The 16,676-nt window shown below is 41.5% G+C and overlaps 3 protein-coding genes across 4 annotated transcripts; 1 reads left to right on the top strand and 2 right to left on the bottom strand.

Moving 5' to 3' along the window:
• Positions 1 to 139: 139 nt before the first annotated feature.
• ndufb10 (NADH:ubiquinone oxidoreductase subunit B10) lies at positions 140 to 4,504 on the top strand. 2 transcript variants are annotated; one of them, XM_061224239.1, is made up of 4 exons: positions 140 to 362; positions 2,115 to 2,253; positions 3,359 to 3,495; positions 4,325 to 4,504. In XM_061224239.1, the coding sequence occupies exons 1-4, from the start codon at positions 215 to 217 to the stop codon at positions 4,414 to 4,416; spliced, it is 516 nt and encodes a 171-aa protein (XP_061080223.1). In that variant the 5' UTR covers positions 140 to 214; the 3' UTR covers positions 4,417 to 4,504. The 2 variants fall into 2 exon arrangements, with proteins under 2 accessions (XP_061080223.1, XP_061080222.1); XM_061224238.1 differs by having other exon boundaries at positions 3,356 to 3,495.
• Positions 4,505 to 5,941: 1,437 nt separating this feature from the next.
• Positions 5,942 to 8,598, bottom strand: rps2 (ribosomal protein S2). Its single transcript, XM_061224234.1, has 7 exons — positions 8,429 to 8,598; positions 8,065 to 8,154; positions 7,838 to 7,945; positions 7,383 to 7,556; positions 6,988 to 7,147; positions 6,341 to 6,432; positions 5,942 to 6,067 (listed from the first exon to the last, which is right to left on the bottom strand). The coding sequence occupies exons 1-7, from the start codon at positions 8,561 to 8,563 to the stop codon at positions 5,987 to 5,989; spliced, it is 840 nt and encodes a 279-aa protein (XP_061080218.1). The 5' UTR covers positions 8,564 to 8,598; the 3' UTR covers positions 5,942 to 5,986.
• Positions 8,599 to 10,073: 1,475 nt separating this feature from the next.
• On the bottom strand, positions 10,074 to 11,670 carry LOC133115253 (ras-related protein Rap-1b-like). Its single transcript, XM_061225064.1, has one exon. The coding sequence runs from the start codon at positions 11,475 to 11,477 to the stop codon at positions 10,851 to 10,853; it is 627 nt and encodes a 208-aa protein (XP_061081048.1). The 5' UTR covers positions 11,478 to 11,670; the 3' UTR covers positions 10,074 to 10,850.
• Positions 11,671 to 16,676: the final 5,006 nt, after the last annotated feature.

The following is a 16,676-nucleotide window of genomic DNA, read 5'->3' as shown; positions in this document are numbered from 1 at the left end:
AAATACTGTATATACAAATAGTAACAAATGTGACGGTAATATTATTTAATGTACTCCGATTATCCGATGTGAAATGTGATCCCTAGTCAAATTTTAATTTTAACATGATTTGACCTTTACTTTTGTATTGTTTGAAACGCGCATGCGCGATTTGAGGAAGCGCGTCTGAGGTCGAACTGAGGAGAATTAAAATTTTCTTATAAATAAACCAAAAATGCCGATCGATTATGATAAAGAAGCGTACCCAGAGCCTCCTCGACGTACGCCGGTGGTTGACAAACAGACTAATATCCCCAACCCAGCGCTGATTTTGACTAAACTCTTCTACTACACGGTGGACGTTCCTGTCACCACATTCAGAGGTAACGCTACGTCCTTAGCGCTAAATGAGCTTTCTCGGTAACGCTATGATAACTTTGGCTAGTTACTACTTAATCTAGAGTAAATTTGTGAAGCCTATTGCAAGCTAGGTGGCTTTGTAGTTGTGCAAATTGAGATGTTACTTCGTTACAGAGGATATTTTTGTGCATGTTTCAGAAATATTATGAGTATGCTACCACAACAGCTTCCTAGTTTGCTACTTATTAAAGCAAGTCGTAGCTAAGGTAGGCCATTATTAGCTCGCTAGCTATTACTATACGGTAATATTGGCTCAATGTTGTTGCGTAGGGTTAATACAAAATGCATGCCAACTGGCTTTATGCTTGCATGCTAACATTTTTTAAACCAACTTCTTGAGGTTTGTTAACAAGCTCGCTAGTTAGGTAATATACAGTGGGGCAAAAAAGTATTTAGTCAGCCACCAATTGTGCAAGTTCTCCCACTTAAAAAGATGAGAGGTCTGTATCCAGAAAAAATCCAGGAAAAAAAAATCACATTGTCTGATTTTTAAAGAATTTATTTGCAAATTATGGTGGAAATATGGTGGTCAATAACAAAAGTTCATCTCAATATTTGTTATATACCCTTTGTTGGCAATGACAGAGGTCAAACGTTTTCTGTAAGTCTTCACAAGGTTTTCACACACTGTTGCTGGTATTTTGGCCCATTCCTCCATGCAGATCTCCTCTAGAGCAGTGATGTTTTGGGGCTGTCGCTGGGTAACACGGACTTTCAACTCCCTCCAAAGATTTTCTATGGGGTTGAGATCTGGAGACTGGCTAAGCCACTCCAGGACCTTGAAATGCTTCTTACGAAGCCACTCCTTCGTTGCCCGGGCGGTGTGTTTGGGATCATTGTCATGCTGAAAGACCCAGCCACGTTTCATCTTCAATGCCCTTGCTGATGGAAGGAGGTTTTCACTGAAAATCTCACGATACATGGCCCCATTCATTCTTTCCTTTACACGGATCAGTCGTCCTGGTCCCTTTGGAGAAAAACAGCCCCAAAGCATGATGTTTCGACCCCCATGCTTCACAGTAGGTATGGTGTTCTTTGGATGCAACTCTTTCTCCTCCAAACACGACAAGTTGAGTTTTTACCAAAAAGTTCTATTTTGGTTTCATCTGACCATATGACATTCTCCCAATCCTCTTCTGGATCATCCAAATGCTCTCTAGCAAACTTCAGACGGGCCTGGACATGTACTGGCTTAAGCAGAGGGACACGTCTGGCACTGCAGGATTTGAGTCCCTGGCGGCGTAGTGTGTTACTGATGGTAGCCTTTGTTACTTTGGTCCCCACTAGGCCCCCCTGTGTGGTTCTGGGATTTTTGCTCACAGTTCTTGTGATCATTTTGACCCCACGGGGTGTGATCTTGCGTGGAGCCCCAGATCGAGGGAGATTGTCAGTGGTCTTGTATGTCTTCCATTTTCTAATAATTGCTCCCACAGTTGATTTCTTCACACCAAGCTGCTTACCTATTGCAGATTCAGGCTTCCCAGCCTGTGGAAATACTTTTTTGCCCCACTGTACAACAACCATTAAGCTGTCATTGTACAAGTAGTAGCTAAGTCGTCTGTCAGATAGCTAGGGATGTTCATGGCCACATAGCAGGCTAGTAACGTTACTATATTTCACTGGCCATTAAATGTAATGTTTGATATCTTGATTCCCAATTTTTCTGAAATTGTATGGTAATATTGTTATGTTTACATCTCTCTGATATGTTTTAGGCATTATAGAAGGTTTTCACGAGAAGAACAAGTACCACTACTACCATCGGCAGTACCGCCGCGTTCCCGAGCTGACCGAATGCCAGCTTGGAGACTACCTGTGCTACTATGAGGCGGAGATGCAGTGGAAGAGAGACCTGTAAGTTGAGCTGGTATCCCTTCAGAACAAGGGATGAGGCCGTTTGCCTCTGCTGCTAAATGTTCGTGGAAGATGTACTGCACGACATGGAAGTGAAGTGCAGGTCAAAGTACGGCAACAGCAGAAAGGGATGTCTTATTATTTAACGTTTTGAGGTTCCCTCCCAGTTGTGTAAGAGACAGTTGCTCAAATCAGTCATTGAAGGCTGAGAACTGTTGCATTTCCACCCCCCCCCCCCCCCCCCCCCCGCCCCTTTACCTGCTGGGAGTCAGGTGTGAGCACAGTCTGGCAATAATTGTTCAGTTAATTACTTGGGAGAAAAGAAAACCAGAGTCAGATTCAGATTGAAGGGCCAGATTTGAGTATCCATGATGTAACACTTAGTGGATATATTAATATGGCACACAAGCCCAATGGTATTCACTCTTGAGCTTGGAGATCCTGAGAACAACGGTCTGCTGCTGGTTGTGTCTTTACATTAAAAAGGTGCCCAATTCAGACTCAAGAAACTAGGCCCTGTTCCACAAAGCAGGATTAGAGAGTTATCATGAAGACTGCACAAAGTAAAAACCCGCAACAGCTCTTTAGGCCATGTTCCAGATTTGGACGGGGTCTGGGTTTTACTCATCCTGCTTTGTAGAACAGGACCCAGGAGAGATTAGTTCCACTGTGTAATCAACTCAATATTGGTGAAAGACAAAAAGATAAAAATTCACTTTTTCCTCATTTTTGTTATTTTTTTATAACCACACAAACACATCTGTAAGTATTTGTTCCAAAAACAAATACCCTTTAACCTCTGCCATATCTTAGCAGAATGCATGTCAAAATAAAAAAACATTACAAGAATAAGATTTGTGCATATGTAGCGTGACATCATATTCACTTGCAACAGAGCTTGTTAACATGCTTTGGGCATTGCTGCAAAAGAGCATGTGTTCTCAGTCAACTTACCCTGTATAAATAATGGTTCATAAATACAGAAACAATACCAATTTCAGCAGTATGTTAAAATCAACACAATCACAATCAAAACAATCAGTTTCAGGCTAGGCTCATAGCCATGTTGCAGCACAGCTGAGCTGTGTGCTTGCTTCCGCAGTAGAGTGGACCAGGAGATTGTGAAGGTGATCCAGGAGCGAATGCGTGCCTGCCAGCAGCGCGAGGGTAACAGCTATCCGCAGAACTGTGCCAAGGAGCTGCAGCAGTTTGAGGAAGTCACCAAGGCCTACCAATCACGCTGTGAGTGCTTCCAGAGAGGGTGGGGTGGGATTCCTGTTCAGGTCTGGCTGTGACCAGAGCCCCAACCTGTAGTAAAAGGGGCACAGCCTCATTTCAGCTTGCTCATGTGGCCTGATTGAGCGCTTAATTAGAACTGCACACACTCAACGGAAATATTTATTAGCTGAATAATGCTAAATTAATACATATGTACTGTATGGCCTGTAAGTATTTGGACAATTGTACAATTTCTGTTCTTTTGGCTCTGTACTCCTACACATGAAACAAATATGAGTTTATGTGCAGAATGTCACCTTTAATTTGTGGGCATGTACAGCCATATTGGGTGATCTGTGTAGGAATTGCATCCCTTTTTATAGTCTCCATTTTAGGGGACCAAAAGTCATTGGACACATGGCTTCAGAGCTGTTTCTGATTAGTTTTGGCATTTGTCAACATGAGGAGTTCTGCCAATGAAAGTGAAGGAAGCCATTCTGAGGCTGAGTAATAAGAAGAAGGAAAAAAAAGTCAAGAAACGTTGGCCAAATAAGCTGACTGAAGTCAACGCTGCACTTTAACCACATATTCATTGTTTCAATTCAAATCCAATGTGCTGGACTACAGAGCTAAAAGAACAGAAATTTTATCTCTGCCCAATTAATATGGATTGCGCTGCATTTCAGTAATACAAGCAGTCTGTTATTAATCTGGTCTTTTACAGCTAGAACAAAAGCCCGTAGCAGCCCGTCTCAGACCCCACTGGGTTTAAAGAATAATTGTAACATGACAGCTTGTGTTAGTGGCCACTTCTTTAGTCTGTTCTGATGGGCTGTCCAATTTCCTTGTACAGATGGTGACCTGGGGGCCTATGGAAGTGCCCGGAAATGTCTGATGAAACAGAAGCACAGAATGATTGAAGAAAGCCAGAAGCAAACTGCCTGATAAACTAAAATATTTGTCTGGTTTGACATCAGTTCTCCTGTTGTATCTATGTGAAATTGTAAAATAAAACGATTTATTGTGAAACTAATCTGTCTGGTATTCATCTGAACCGGAAGTGCAACCAGAGGATAAACTAGTTCTGTGCTGTAGCCACTGCTACTCACCTCTTAAGATCTACCCCTACTGGTTTATGTTGCATTTGGCAAGTGTCTGATATACAGAAGTAATGCAGTTGCCAATCTGCCATAAGACCAATGGCCATGGCACAGAATGGAAACACTGGAGCAGAATGCCAATGCAAAACGTGGCTCTGAGCACTGAAAACAATCATTGCCTGTGCTCAATACAAATTCTGTGAAAATGTCTTTGCTTATAGTAAAACCTGCAGTGGCATGATTTGCACAGAACAGCTTGCAGTTAGACTTCCGTTAAATTTAAAGTGCATGGAGCTTTTGGAATGTTCTTCACATCTTAAAGTTCTCTTCCACTGAAGAAATTTGACTTCAAATGTACCTTTTTCGGATTACTGCTGGAAATCATCCATTAACTATTCAACTTTCTGGATAATACCACCTTTAGAATGATTACATCATATGTAGGGTGAAATTAGTATTATTTACCATTTCTAGCTTTGGAGTTGATCTTCTTAACCTGATTCTGGATATTAGAAGACTCATTCTCAGTGGTCACCATATCATTAAACTTCACACACCTTTACTCCATGTCCAGGAGCGTTTTGAGCGAATTTATGTTTAGGGGCCGTTACAGCATCATAAATATCATTAGAGCCTGAAATTTCATAATTGTTCAAAAATGCAAGATTGCTAGAACAATAACTATTGGATACAGGTGGTAAGAACAGCTCAAACCAATTTTCAAACAAGTCTTATAATCTGAAAACATAATTTACTTGGCTCAGATTAGACTGCTACAAAAAGGTTTAATTTGTCATTTCCACCCTCTTGAGTAAAGTACACAAATGACCCAATTTACATTGCAAGAAGTTCTTTAAGCCCGTTGATGTACCTCTGAAATGAACTAGATGCGTTTTCAGTGAAAGAATCTTAAGTCAACTGAGTAAATGCTATGGTTGAATATTACACAAGGCCCATTTGAGACATGTTGCATGCAATTATTAACTCATTGCAAATACAGACCAATAGAAATGTGGAGATTGAGCATCAGAGCTGCTCAAACATGCACAAGTGCTTAAGTGTTACCTTGTCAGTATAAGGTGCTTAAACCAGGAGAGAATAAGACTACCATTAGACCAACTCATGCCAGAGACATGCATGTTACCAAAATTAATATAAAATGCAACCGACTGAAAAGTTTAGTTACTTGACAATGCGCAAATATGCATGTCTAGACATCTTGCATTCCACCGCTTCCTTGGGGACAGTTGATCTCACACCCCACTGGGCCCTCAAAGCATTCATGTTAGTAAAAACCTGAATGGTGAAGCTTGCACCATTCCCCATCAGTCTCAGTCTGCCCCTTCCAGTCACAAAAAAAAGACCAAACATTGAAGGTTCAAAGTTTTATTCAACCCTTTTGTAGAAAAAAGAATCTACGAGGTGGCTGGCACTGCAGCCTGGGCCCTCTGCATGGACACTCTGGTGTGAGTCTTGGCCAGGTGATCAGTGAACTCCTGCAGGAAAAGACCGATGTTTACGTCAGACTGACACAGTAAGCATTTTGGCTTGTGTACTCAGTGACTGCTCTCCATATAAAGATTTACAAATTTGTAACTCAAGGAAAGTTTCAGCAATTTCGGGTGCTCAATTTCACACTCATTACTACATTTACCTCAATTTCCACTTGCCACCAAAATTCTCTTCACTTAACTCCTTGCACAAATGTCGTTGCATTTAACACCTTGAAAGGTCAAGGATTAAAAAAATAATAAAAATAAGAAACTTACCTGGTATGGAGACTTGGTGAAGACAGTCTCCTTCCAGAGGTCAGGGGTCAGGTAACTGTAGGTCTTTGAGATGGCATCAAAGGTGGCTTTGGCTGCAAAAAGGACAGAGTTACTCTCCAGCTCAGAGCCCCAGACAGACACATTGACTAAAACATGCTGGTGTTGAACACGGTTATGGGAACAGGAGGACCACTAGGAGTGCCCACCTGCCGTGCATTGCTGTGCTCAGAATACTTTCTCTCCCCATTAACGACAACCATACCACCGCGCAGGTACAGTTGAGCAGAGCTGAGAGAGGCAAAGTCTACAGAATCTCTTCATTTGGTTTGGAGTTAAGCAGGTAATTTAAACTCGACAAACTTCATCAAATGCAGAATGAGATGAACGTAAAGACTCCCATCTCACATTTGGGCATTCAGCCTTCTTACTAGAGGTCTGACTAGATGGTCAGTTAGACCATCAGAAGGTCATGTTTGACCCACGAAAAAAGGCAAGGCAAATGAATAAGCCTTAATCGATTTACAAATGAACAAAAGTCAGCAGATTCTCCAGTCAGCTGCTCTAAGCAAATTGTTACACTCCACAGGATAGACCAACTAAAGTTACAAACTTAGGAAAGGAACTGAGGAAATGGGGACCAAGCTTACCGAAGTTGCCGAGCGTGGCAGTGCAGCCGCGAGCAGAGGTGTAGCAGTCGTCGATACCCGCCATCATCAGCAGCTTCTTGGGCACAGGGGCCGACACGATGCCGGTACCACGGGGGGCCGGGATCAGACGCACCAGGACCGACCCGCAGCGACCAGTCACCTGGTTGGACAGAACCAGACCATCAGTACGGGAAAGGAGAGGGGAGAACATCTCCAGATTTTCTTTAAAAAGTCAAAACATTTTGATAATCAATCGTTTAGAGACATTTGCGTGCACTCGATACAACATCCACTTGTCTCCAAGCAGGTCCTCCAGAAATTCTCATTTCAAGCAAGAAGCAGAGACTGAGGGTATGTAAGCACGACATCAGCAATGAGAGCAGTGGGCCAATCACCTTGCAGGGCACGGTGTGGGGCTTGCCGATCTTGTTACCCCAGTAACCACGGCGGACAGGGACGATGGACAGCTTGGCCAGGATGATGGCACCACGGATAGCAGTCGCCACCTCCTTGGAGCACTTCACACCCAGACCCACGTGACCGTTATAGTCGCCAATGGCAACAAAGGCCTATATTAGGGGAAAGAGCAAACAGATTTAACATACTACCCAGGCATAAACTGAACATTTACTGAAGCAACTAAAGCATATCCCACTGGAATTTCCACATGGGAATCAAACTCAAGTCACAGGCTCAAATACCTATTCATTCAAGTATACCACCAGTCATAATTTTCCATGTTATTTCAACAGCCATTCAACACTGTTTACATGAACTTGTACTCATCATAGATCAGGTTTCTTGCAAGAAACAGGAGATGCAAGACAGCCAGTTCAGAAAGGGACCTCACCTTGAACCTAGTTCTCTGCCCAGCCCTGGTCTGTTTCTGGACAGGCATGATCTTCAGCACCTCATCCTTCAGTGAGGACCCCAGGAAGAAGTCAATGATCTCAGACTCCTGTGGACAGGGAAATTGAGTATACAGTATAGCATGTTAACCAGCTTCAACCACTTGCCAAATTGAGAAGACTTGCTCACATTTCAATAGAACAAGTATATGCATGGACTTGCACACACCTTGATGGGGAGAGAATACAGGTAGATCTCCTCCAGGGACTTGATCTTCATGTCTTTGACAAGACGGCCCAGCTTGGTTACCGGCACCCACTGAAAGATTTCAGTGTGAAAATGAGCACTTATGTCACCGATGCAATAAGCTGAAGACATCCACCAGCAATTACTTAAATTTCAACTCGGGATAAGATTAATAATTTGACTGCAGTTACACATTTAAAATCCCCAGAAAACCACTCATGACGGACCAATCAAATATTTCACGTCGGCTTGTGGACCGTGGCAAACGAACGCTAATTGAAACGGCTATATTATCAAGCCAAATGAATGGACACCAAAACGGGACAGGAATTGCAGATCCCCTTACCTCCTTGTCATCGGACTTGCCGCCCCTGGCCCCGCGACCTCTACCACGGCCCCTGCCGCGGCCACGACCGCGTCCACGGCCCCCAGCGCCGAAACCTCCGCGAAAACCTCCTCTACCACCGGCGTCGTCCGCCATTTGCTGTGGGAACAATTCAAGGTTTAGACATTGCAACGTTGATAACGGCATGTAATGTTAGGTCGCAACGAAGGGTTTGAAATATAATCAGTTAATAGCACACGATTCAATGTCAATTATTGGACGAAAAGAACCCTTAAACCGAAAAGGTTCACGAGCAGAGAATCGTGGCATAGTAGCTAGTCAGCCACTTAAGCTACATATCGTGCGTTTATCACGTATAAATCCAATCGATACAATGACAAAGCTGCTAAAGGAAATCTTATTTACAATAATTGTATATGGGAAATGTGTAAAACTGAACGATGGCAAGTAATTTAAATGGATATTCTACTATTGCTTTCCCTGATCATACATCCACGACCGTACTTACGTGATGATTCAAACAGGAAGAAGGAAGAACGCTCGCTTCCGCTAGAGTATATAGATAGAGAAATCTCGCGACATTTTTGCGGTGACGTCACTGCACAACGCTGTACCTAAGGCGTTGAAGGATTGTTGCTATGTACCAAAGCCCATAGAGATACTACAGTATCCCTTCATATACTCTCTTCAGTGAATGACTGAGAAGCTGAAAGCCCATAGAGAAGGAATAGAGCAAGACATTAGATGAGGACTATCAGAGTTTGATGGTGAAGTACATGAAAGAGTGTTTTTTAATTTAGCTAGTTATAGGGTGAGGGTGCCTGAGGAAGAGTGTATACTGTCTAAAGACCAGGCTGTATGTTTTCACTGTGGGGGAAATCACAAAGTGGGTGCAAAGCAGTATGAGAGAAGGAAGAAGAAAGAAGAGGTGGATCAGACAAGGAGTCGAATGTCATATGCAGAAGCATCGAAGAGAGTGAGGGCAGTTTATTGGAGTTTATTGTGCTTGTGAGATTTAAACAAAATAGGAGTTGATCAGAACAGTGATGGTTGCAGCCAGAAATATTTTGGGTATAACTGATGAGAAGGGGGAACGAGATTCGGGGAGTTTTTGGAGAAAGGGTCTGGTGGGAGTCAGACACCATGGTTAATAGGGAAATGATAAAGAATGTGGGGTTTTTTCATTTTTATAAATGAAGAAGAGATTATGGAATACATTCAGTAGATGGCAGTAATGCACTGACCTTGGTTTGTCAAGCTCTATAAAAATCAAGAAGAAGAAGAAGAAGAAGAAGAAGAAGCAGTGTGTATGGTTCAATAAGATTCCAAATGTTGGTTCCATTTTATTGTAAATTACTTTAAAGATCTTCAGTAATGCCATGCAAAGGTCTTATAATTGCACTCTATATGGAATCTGTGCTCAAGTTTTTAAAAATCCAGAACAGCTGCACACTGTGATTTCCCTTAAGTAATTTAAATTCCTTAATTTACAACAGGGAATCTTTATATGAGCATTTCCATGTCATTGAGTATTTAAGTTAATACTTGGATTTTAGGTAAATGGAACACATTGACTGTAATATCCTGTTTCAACCATATGCAGAAAACACCCATACTCTTGTAAATATAAAGCACACACACAATATCGTAAAATGTATGTTTAATTAATCAAATACATTTGTAATCAAGCATTGTCCTTTGTTCTCATTGTTTGGTTTTTTACACAATAATAAATAACTCTGTATTGTGTTGTAAACTGAAATACTCAAAATGTCCAATAAAGGAAAAAGTAATTTTAACCCAATTACGTGTTGGGTGTTTAAAATGAAAAGTTACAAACTGTTGATCATTAGTCATGATTATTCATCAATCTAAAATTTTATTTTATATATCATAACTGTTGGAAAATGATGTTTTGGCTCCAAGAAACCAAAATCAAATTGCACTTAGAAGGCACACTGAATGTGGAATACAAAATGTATTTGTATTTTGACTGGTTCATGGTGAAATGAAGGACCTTTTTCCTTCACTCATAAATCATAGCAGCCTCACAAAACTACTGAATAATAGGCAACAATCATATTAACAAAAACAAAATAATAATAATATAGCCACTGAGTCATCACTTCATTCTACGCTGCTCAAATATTTATACAAAAATGTTCATATTTTTTCACACTGAAACATTTGTTATTAACTACCTTAACTTGTACACTGAGACCAGCATACACAAAGAAGGTCCCAGGCCAGAGTTTGGGAACCCCTACCCTAACCGGTAGCCTAAGCGTGAATCAGGTAGATTTTTGTGATGACACGCAGTCCAGTGCGCGTGCTGGATGTGTTCTGAGTTCAGTAGGTAGTTCTCCTATTTGTAGCTTACTTTAAAGCTGGTATCTCTGGATAGTGGCTTGGAATTATACGGTTAGGAGATAGAGCAGCTATTGGCCTTCTTCATCGGCGGCTTCTTGGATTCTCTGACGCTGTCTTTCGGGATAGTCTGTATGCGCCTTTGCAGCGCAGGGCTCACGCGGCTGAGCAGGTTAACCTGTTGCAGGAGCTCTCTGAATACCTCGGTTACATTCACGCCGCATTTGGCCGAAGTCTCCAGGAAGCTGGCATTCCAGTATGTCTCCACGGTGCACATGCTGTCCTTGATGGGCACCTCTCGCTTGGTCAAAAGGTCCAGTTTGTTGCCCACCACGGTGATTGGGGCGAAAGCGTTATCTTTTATGTCCAGTATTTCTTCGCGCAGCCTCTGCACCTCCTCGAACGACTCTGAATTGTCTATGGAGTAGACCAAGGCGAACGCATCGCTGTTACGGATGCACAGCTTCTTCATCGCCGGGAAAGAATAGCTGCCACTTGTATCCATGATCTCGATGCGGATCTTGGCACCGTCAATGTCATATTCTATACTATGGAGCTCCTCAACTGTGCGCTTATACTTGTGGTTAAAGCTGTCCTGCAGAAAACGTTGAATTAGCGCCGTCTTGCCAACCCCCGCGGCACCGAGGAACACAAGACGGACTACAGTATTTTCCTTCCTCATTTCTGCGTGCGCGTTATGTAGCTTAGGATTGTTTGTATAAAATTGTCGTTAACGTGTTTCAAATTTTGTTTTAGCCCTTTAAGTTTTGTAAACGAATAGACTAATATAATTCACACTGTTGCAGTGGTTTGTATGACTATATTTAATCAGATAGGCCTATATAACGTTATAGAATCGACGGTCAATTGATGGCTCACGCTCCCAAGTCTTTTCTTTGGTTGTCCTCAACTCACATGTGAAATTATGGGTATTTATTTCCGAAGGTCTACTGCCTATCACGAACAAACCAATGCGCACAAAGGGGCAGGTCTTACATATATTATAGTGACTATGCAGTCATCGCTGTGTGACATGGGTCCGTTCTTGGGGGTGGGGGGCTCTTAATGTTTATGTTAGCAAGTTAATGTTTATCATAAAATATTCCCAGAAATGTTTTGTGTATTAGCAAGATACATCATGTAATTTAATTAGATAGGGTCATAAGAGCCAAACATTTGCAATCCACTCACCTCTGGTCACCTGAACTGAACTGTGAGTGATGCGTTTTCAGTAACCACCCCCTTTGACCATAAGGGGGAGTGTCAACAATATTCCAAGAGGTCTTCAGTTGACCCACCGTTTACCACATAAACTGGGGGCATTTTGGCCTTCAGAATTGCAACCAAAACCAGATTTCTATGGTCAGAACATACGGCTTTGGTAGTGTAATGATGCCAAGCAAATATTCCTATTAGCTATCACTAGAGAAACATGCTTTCAGAGGGTCCCTGGTGTAAAATCCAGCTATGACCATCTTAAAATTACCAGCTACCAGCTGTTTAAAAACATAGCTTGAGCTAGTCAAACCATGTTGAGTATGGATCTGGTCTGAACTGGTCCACCAGTTTCTGGTAAATGGTTTCAAAACCTATCTTGAGCTGTTTTTTTTCAGCAGGGGTGGGATCAAGAGAAAACTCAATATCAATAGTGTGCTTTCTTAGTTTAACCTGTACACATTGCCATCCTAATACGGCTGAAAGGTATAAAGAGACAAACAAAACAAACTAAATTTCCCAAATTATCACTTCCTGAAACGCTATCTTTTACAGTCGTAAGCAAACAATCTCCGCGTTTAATAACAGGATATTATCACCTGGGCTTAAGCTTGATGTAACTCGTCACAACGGTGATATGTGGGTGTGCAGAGAGGAGAACAAAAGTCAGTTTCCCCCCTGAGAGCTGATGGCAGTGAGTCACCACCCTGGAGAGCTAAAATTATTCAACAGCCACAACGTGCATGCAGAATGACCTATTATCAGCGTGATCATGAGTTTAACTAACCTACACTTTATCTTCAAAATGTGATTAAGATCAAATGTATGTTTGAGCAGCCAAGGGGACTTGGCTGGAGGGGAAATGGTTCAGAAGGCTGTTTGTTTGTTTATTTGTTGTCCTGTGCTGTAATACACTTAACCCACAATGGTTCAGTAAGTATATGTCTGTGAATATAGAGTGGGCTCCAGAATTATTGATAAATATGCACAGAAAGTGCTGTAAACGAAGAAAAATAATACTGTTATTGACATAAGCTTTATTTTCAACACGCGTAAAGTAGTACACTTTATTAATGATTAAACGGAATCAACCAAAGTCTATCATTAAAAAAAAAAAAAAAAAAAAATTCCACAAAAAACATTGGTTCCACAATTATTTGCACCCCTACAAACACCCCTGGCAAAGATGACAGCCATCAGTCTTTTCCTATAGTTGGTGATGAGGTTAGAGAACAGAAGGATTTTTTGACCATTCCTCCTTGCAGAATTTTCAGTCCTTGCAGAATCCTTTGCATACCCCCCTCTACAGTTCAGACCACAGGCTTTTCATGGGATTTAAGTCTGGAGTCTGAGATGGCCATTGCAGAACATGGTTGGTGTTTTCACGAAATCATTTCTGTGTGGATTTTGATGTATGCTTGGAGTCAGCGTCCTGCTGGACAATCTACCCATGACCAAGACTCAGCTTCCTAGCAGAGGAAACCAACAAGATTTCCTTGTGATTTGTTGAATGAATTGTGCCATTGGTCTTAAATAATTATGAAACTGTGGCATTGATCTTAAATAATGCCCCAGTCACTGGAAACAAAACATCTCTAAAACATCAATGACCCACCACCATATTTGACAGTAGGTATCAGGTGCTTCTCCTGAATTCCATTTTGTCACCAAACATTTTGTCAATGGTGTGTATGGCTAAAATATTCAATTTTTATCTCATCTGACCATAGCATAGCATAGACCATTGCCATTTTATGTTGTTGTTTTTTATATTGGCGACCCCAAGACACAACCAATCTCTGTAATTCACAAACTGCGATCCATTTGAACATAAAATGTAGATAATAGAAAAAATGTAGATAAAATGTAGATAATAGAAAATATAGATGTCAATCATTCTGGTGCCCACTGTACACAATGTAAAATATAAACGTTATCCAAATCACCCTGAATAAAATAAGCAGGCCTATTAAAATACCAAAACACAATAGTAATCATCTTTAAAGATTTTGCCAGATTGCCTGTGTTGATTCATTCTCTTGCACCGATAGAATTATTTTATTTTCCACCCAAATTAAGATGGACAATCCCCTGTGGGACGGTAGGGGACTTTGACCAGAAATACTGAATAAAAATCACATGAACCATTTATGATACAGTGATGTGAGGTGAATGTAAGTGCTTATAGGCTAAACTGCCAATCTTTTTTCCTATGTATTCCTCATTTTTTATTTATGGAATGGGGATAGATGGCATCCCAGTCGGGTTGCTGTTTGTCTTGAGGAAGTGTATTGCCAGTGAATGGCAGGCATGTGAAAAGAATAGAGAGAGGGTGGTGTGTGCTGCTGGATGGGTCTATCTCCAATGGATAAGATATTGATTGGTGGTGCTTTACAGCAAGTCAGGCAGCTTGGCCAAATCAGCTGGAGACAGGCCAGGCTGTAATCTCAAATATACAAATCAATTTACCCCTTTACCATAATATCTTATTAGCCAGGATGTAATGACACTTAAATGCAGGAAATGTACAGTGTGTTTGCATGTTAGAACATTATCCTCAAAAAAGAAAAGAAAGCTGCCAAATCTGAAATTATAAATTAAAAATAAAAAAGTCCAATCTATACTGTATCCTTCAAATCAGAACTGTAAGGAAATGTGTACACATGCATGCACACATAAACAAGGATCTATGTATTTTTATACATTAGAAGTAAAATAGTTTAACCTTGCCAGTACAAACAAAGCTTCATAGACACTCATAATCTTAATTATCCTTATAATCAGGTATATGTATATACAGAACATAATTGTTTTCTTTCTTCTTTATTTTGAAGATGTTACCCTTTCGCTCTTTACATGAATCACAAACATTGATCTATGAATGATATGGTGAGTGTTTACGTCAGGGTAGATACATTCTTATTTGAAACATTGTCCTGTGACGGAGCACGTGCAGAGAAACAAGACCCAGGTGAAGAGAGTGAGGAGGTGTAGTGAAGAAGGGTAAAAAGATTGAAGTGATAATCACACACTATGATAGCGCTTATGTAATTCAGGCAGCCTTTGTGCCGTGTAAATGTCACAGGTACACAGAGGAACAGATAATGGCGGGGCTTGTAGAGTGTATGTGGGGGTGGGGGAAGCTTGGGATTTCAAATGTCGGTATAACCATGTCTCTTCAAAAGGAGAGCCATGTCCCCACTTGAAAGCAGGAGGGAAGCTGATTTGTGCTGGCCTGGCCAGGCCATGGGTTCCTTAATCAATGCCTCTTTTAAGCCCAACATAAAGGGTGTCATCAGACCCTGATTGGCCAAGAGGGAATTGCACCTGGCTGCTCTCAATTCCCAATTAAGAGCCAGTTCCTGAGCTGCAGGTGAATCAAATCACCCTCCAATCAACTCAGTGGACGTTTCCTCTGCTGCAAACCCGAAATTGAGGAAAAAATCCAGAAAAAAGCAATTAGGAAAAATAGCTTGTTGTGCAAGGCGTGTTCGTGAAACCAAATATCTCTGACCAGCTCCGGTTCCGCGTCCCAGCCAACCCCAAGCCCAAACCAAAACCCCTGCAGGTGGGACGAACCCTGCCTTTCCCAGCCAGAGAGAGATAGGTGCTTGTCCGAGCGCCTTGACCTGTGCTGTACAGGACCTGCTCATTGCGTCAACTGTCCATTAAATGACAACGGCTGTCCGTGAAAGAGGGGGTCCATGGATCCAACCCCCTCATCCTCCCGTTCCACCCTGCTCGCCTTCATCCCCTGGGAGCGGGTACGACACCAGTCTGTAACCCTTTGTACAGTGATAATATTTCAACAACTTTTTTTCTCATCTCATTTGAAATTTCCTTTGATCATAGCAAACCAACCCCATACATTGGTATGAATTCAAGCAGTTCTGCAAAGAAACATGGGCTATAATTCCTCCAGAGTGATGTGAAAAATTGATGTCAAATCATAGGAAGTGTTTTATTGCAGTTCTTGTTGCTAAAGGTGGTGCAGTCAGTTATTAAGATTACCTGGGCAATTACTTTTTCACAGGGGTCATATGGGTGTTTGAGTTTTTTTCATTAAATATATTAAATAGTGATTATGGTTTGCGTTTTACTCAGGTCCTTTTAGCCTAATATTACATTTTGTCTGACACCATACAGTGTGAAAAATATTCAATAACAGAGGAAATGAGGAAGGAGGCAAATCATTTTTCAGGGGAACTGTAACAACACATGTCATTGATCCTGCTTTATTACCACCTGCACACACAGATTATTTACTAGTCAAAGGCAGTCATGCATTTGTTGATTGTGATAGTTGGTGATAGCGATTAGACATCACAACTGTGTTTGTAGATTTACCTGAGTATTTATTCCAGGAATCTGTGGTTCCACAACAAATCAAACCACCACCCGTTATCTGTCTATAATCAGTGCCCATTTCCGATCATTGCAGTATTGATTTGTTTGCCCAGGGTGACTCATGGAGATCATATTTGTTTTCACACTGTCTATCTTGTAGAACTGGATGTACTCACGAGAGTACACAGGGCATAAGCGACCACTCTCCAGGGTACAACAGCAACACCTCTAATTCAAACCTGCCCCAAAACCTGTCCTTTCATTGGCACAAATCCCTATTCAAAAATGCAATAAAATGCATACAGGGTTAAAGGTCATC

Source organism: Conger conger, chromosome 16 (assembly GCF_963514075.1).
Source record: "Conger conger chromosome 16, fConCon1.1, whole genome shotgun sequence".
Lineage (NCBI taxonomy): Eukaryota > Metazoa > Chordata > Actinopteri > Anguilliformes > Congridae > Conger > Conger conger.
The sequence above is the reverse complement of the archived record's forward strand: the minus strand, read 5'-3'. Positions and strand labels throughout refer to the sequence as shown.

Excerpts from the sequence above, each read along its gene's own strand:
- ndufb10 (XM_061224238.1), top strand. The coding sequence starts at position 215 with ATGCCGATCGATTATGATAAAGAAGCGTACCCAGAGCCTCCTCGACGT. Across the intron at positions 2,254-3,355 it reads ATGCAGTGGAAGAGAGACCT|TAGAGTGGACCAGGAGATTG; the intron begins GTAAGTTGAGCT and ends TTGCTTCCGCAG. Across the intron at positions 3,496-4,324 it reads CAAGGCCTACCAATCACGCT|ATGGTGACCTGGGGGCCTAT; the intron begins GTGAGTGCTTCC and ends TTCCTTGTACAG.
- LOC133115253 (XM_061225064.1), bottom strand. The coding sequence starts at position 11,477 with ATGAGGAAGGAAAATACTGTAGTCCGTCTTGTGTTCCTCGGTGCCGCG.
- rps2 (XM_061224234.1), bottom strand. The coding sequence starts at position 8,563 with ATGGCGGACGACGCCGGTGGTAGAGGAGGTTTTCGCGGAGGTTTCGGC. Across the intron at positions 7,946-8,064 it reads TGTATTCTCTCCCCATCAAG|GAGTCTGAGATCATTGACTT; the intron begins GTGTGTGCAAGT and ends CCCTGTCCACAG. Across the intron at positions 7,557-7,837 it reads GGCAGAGAACTAGGTTCAAG|GCCTTTGTTGCCATTGGCGA; the intron begins GTGAGGTCCCTT and ends CCCCTAATATAG.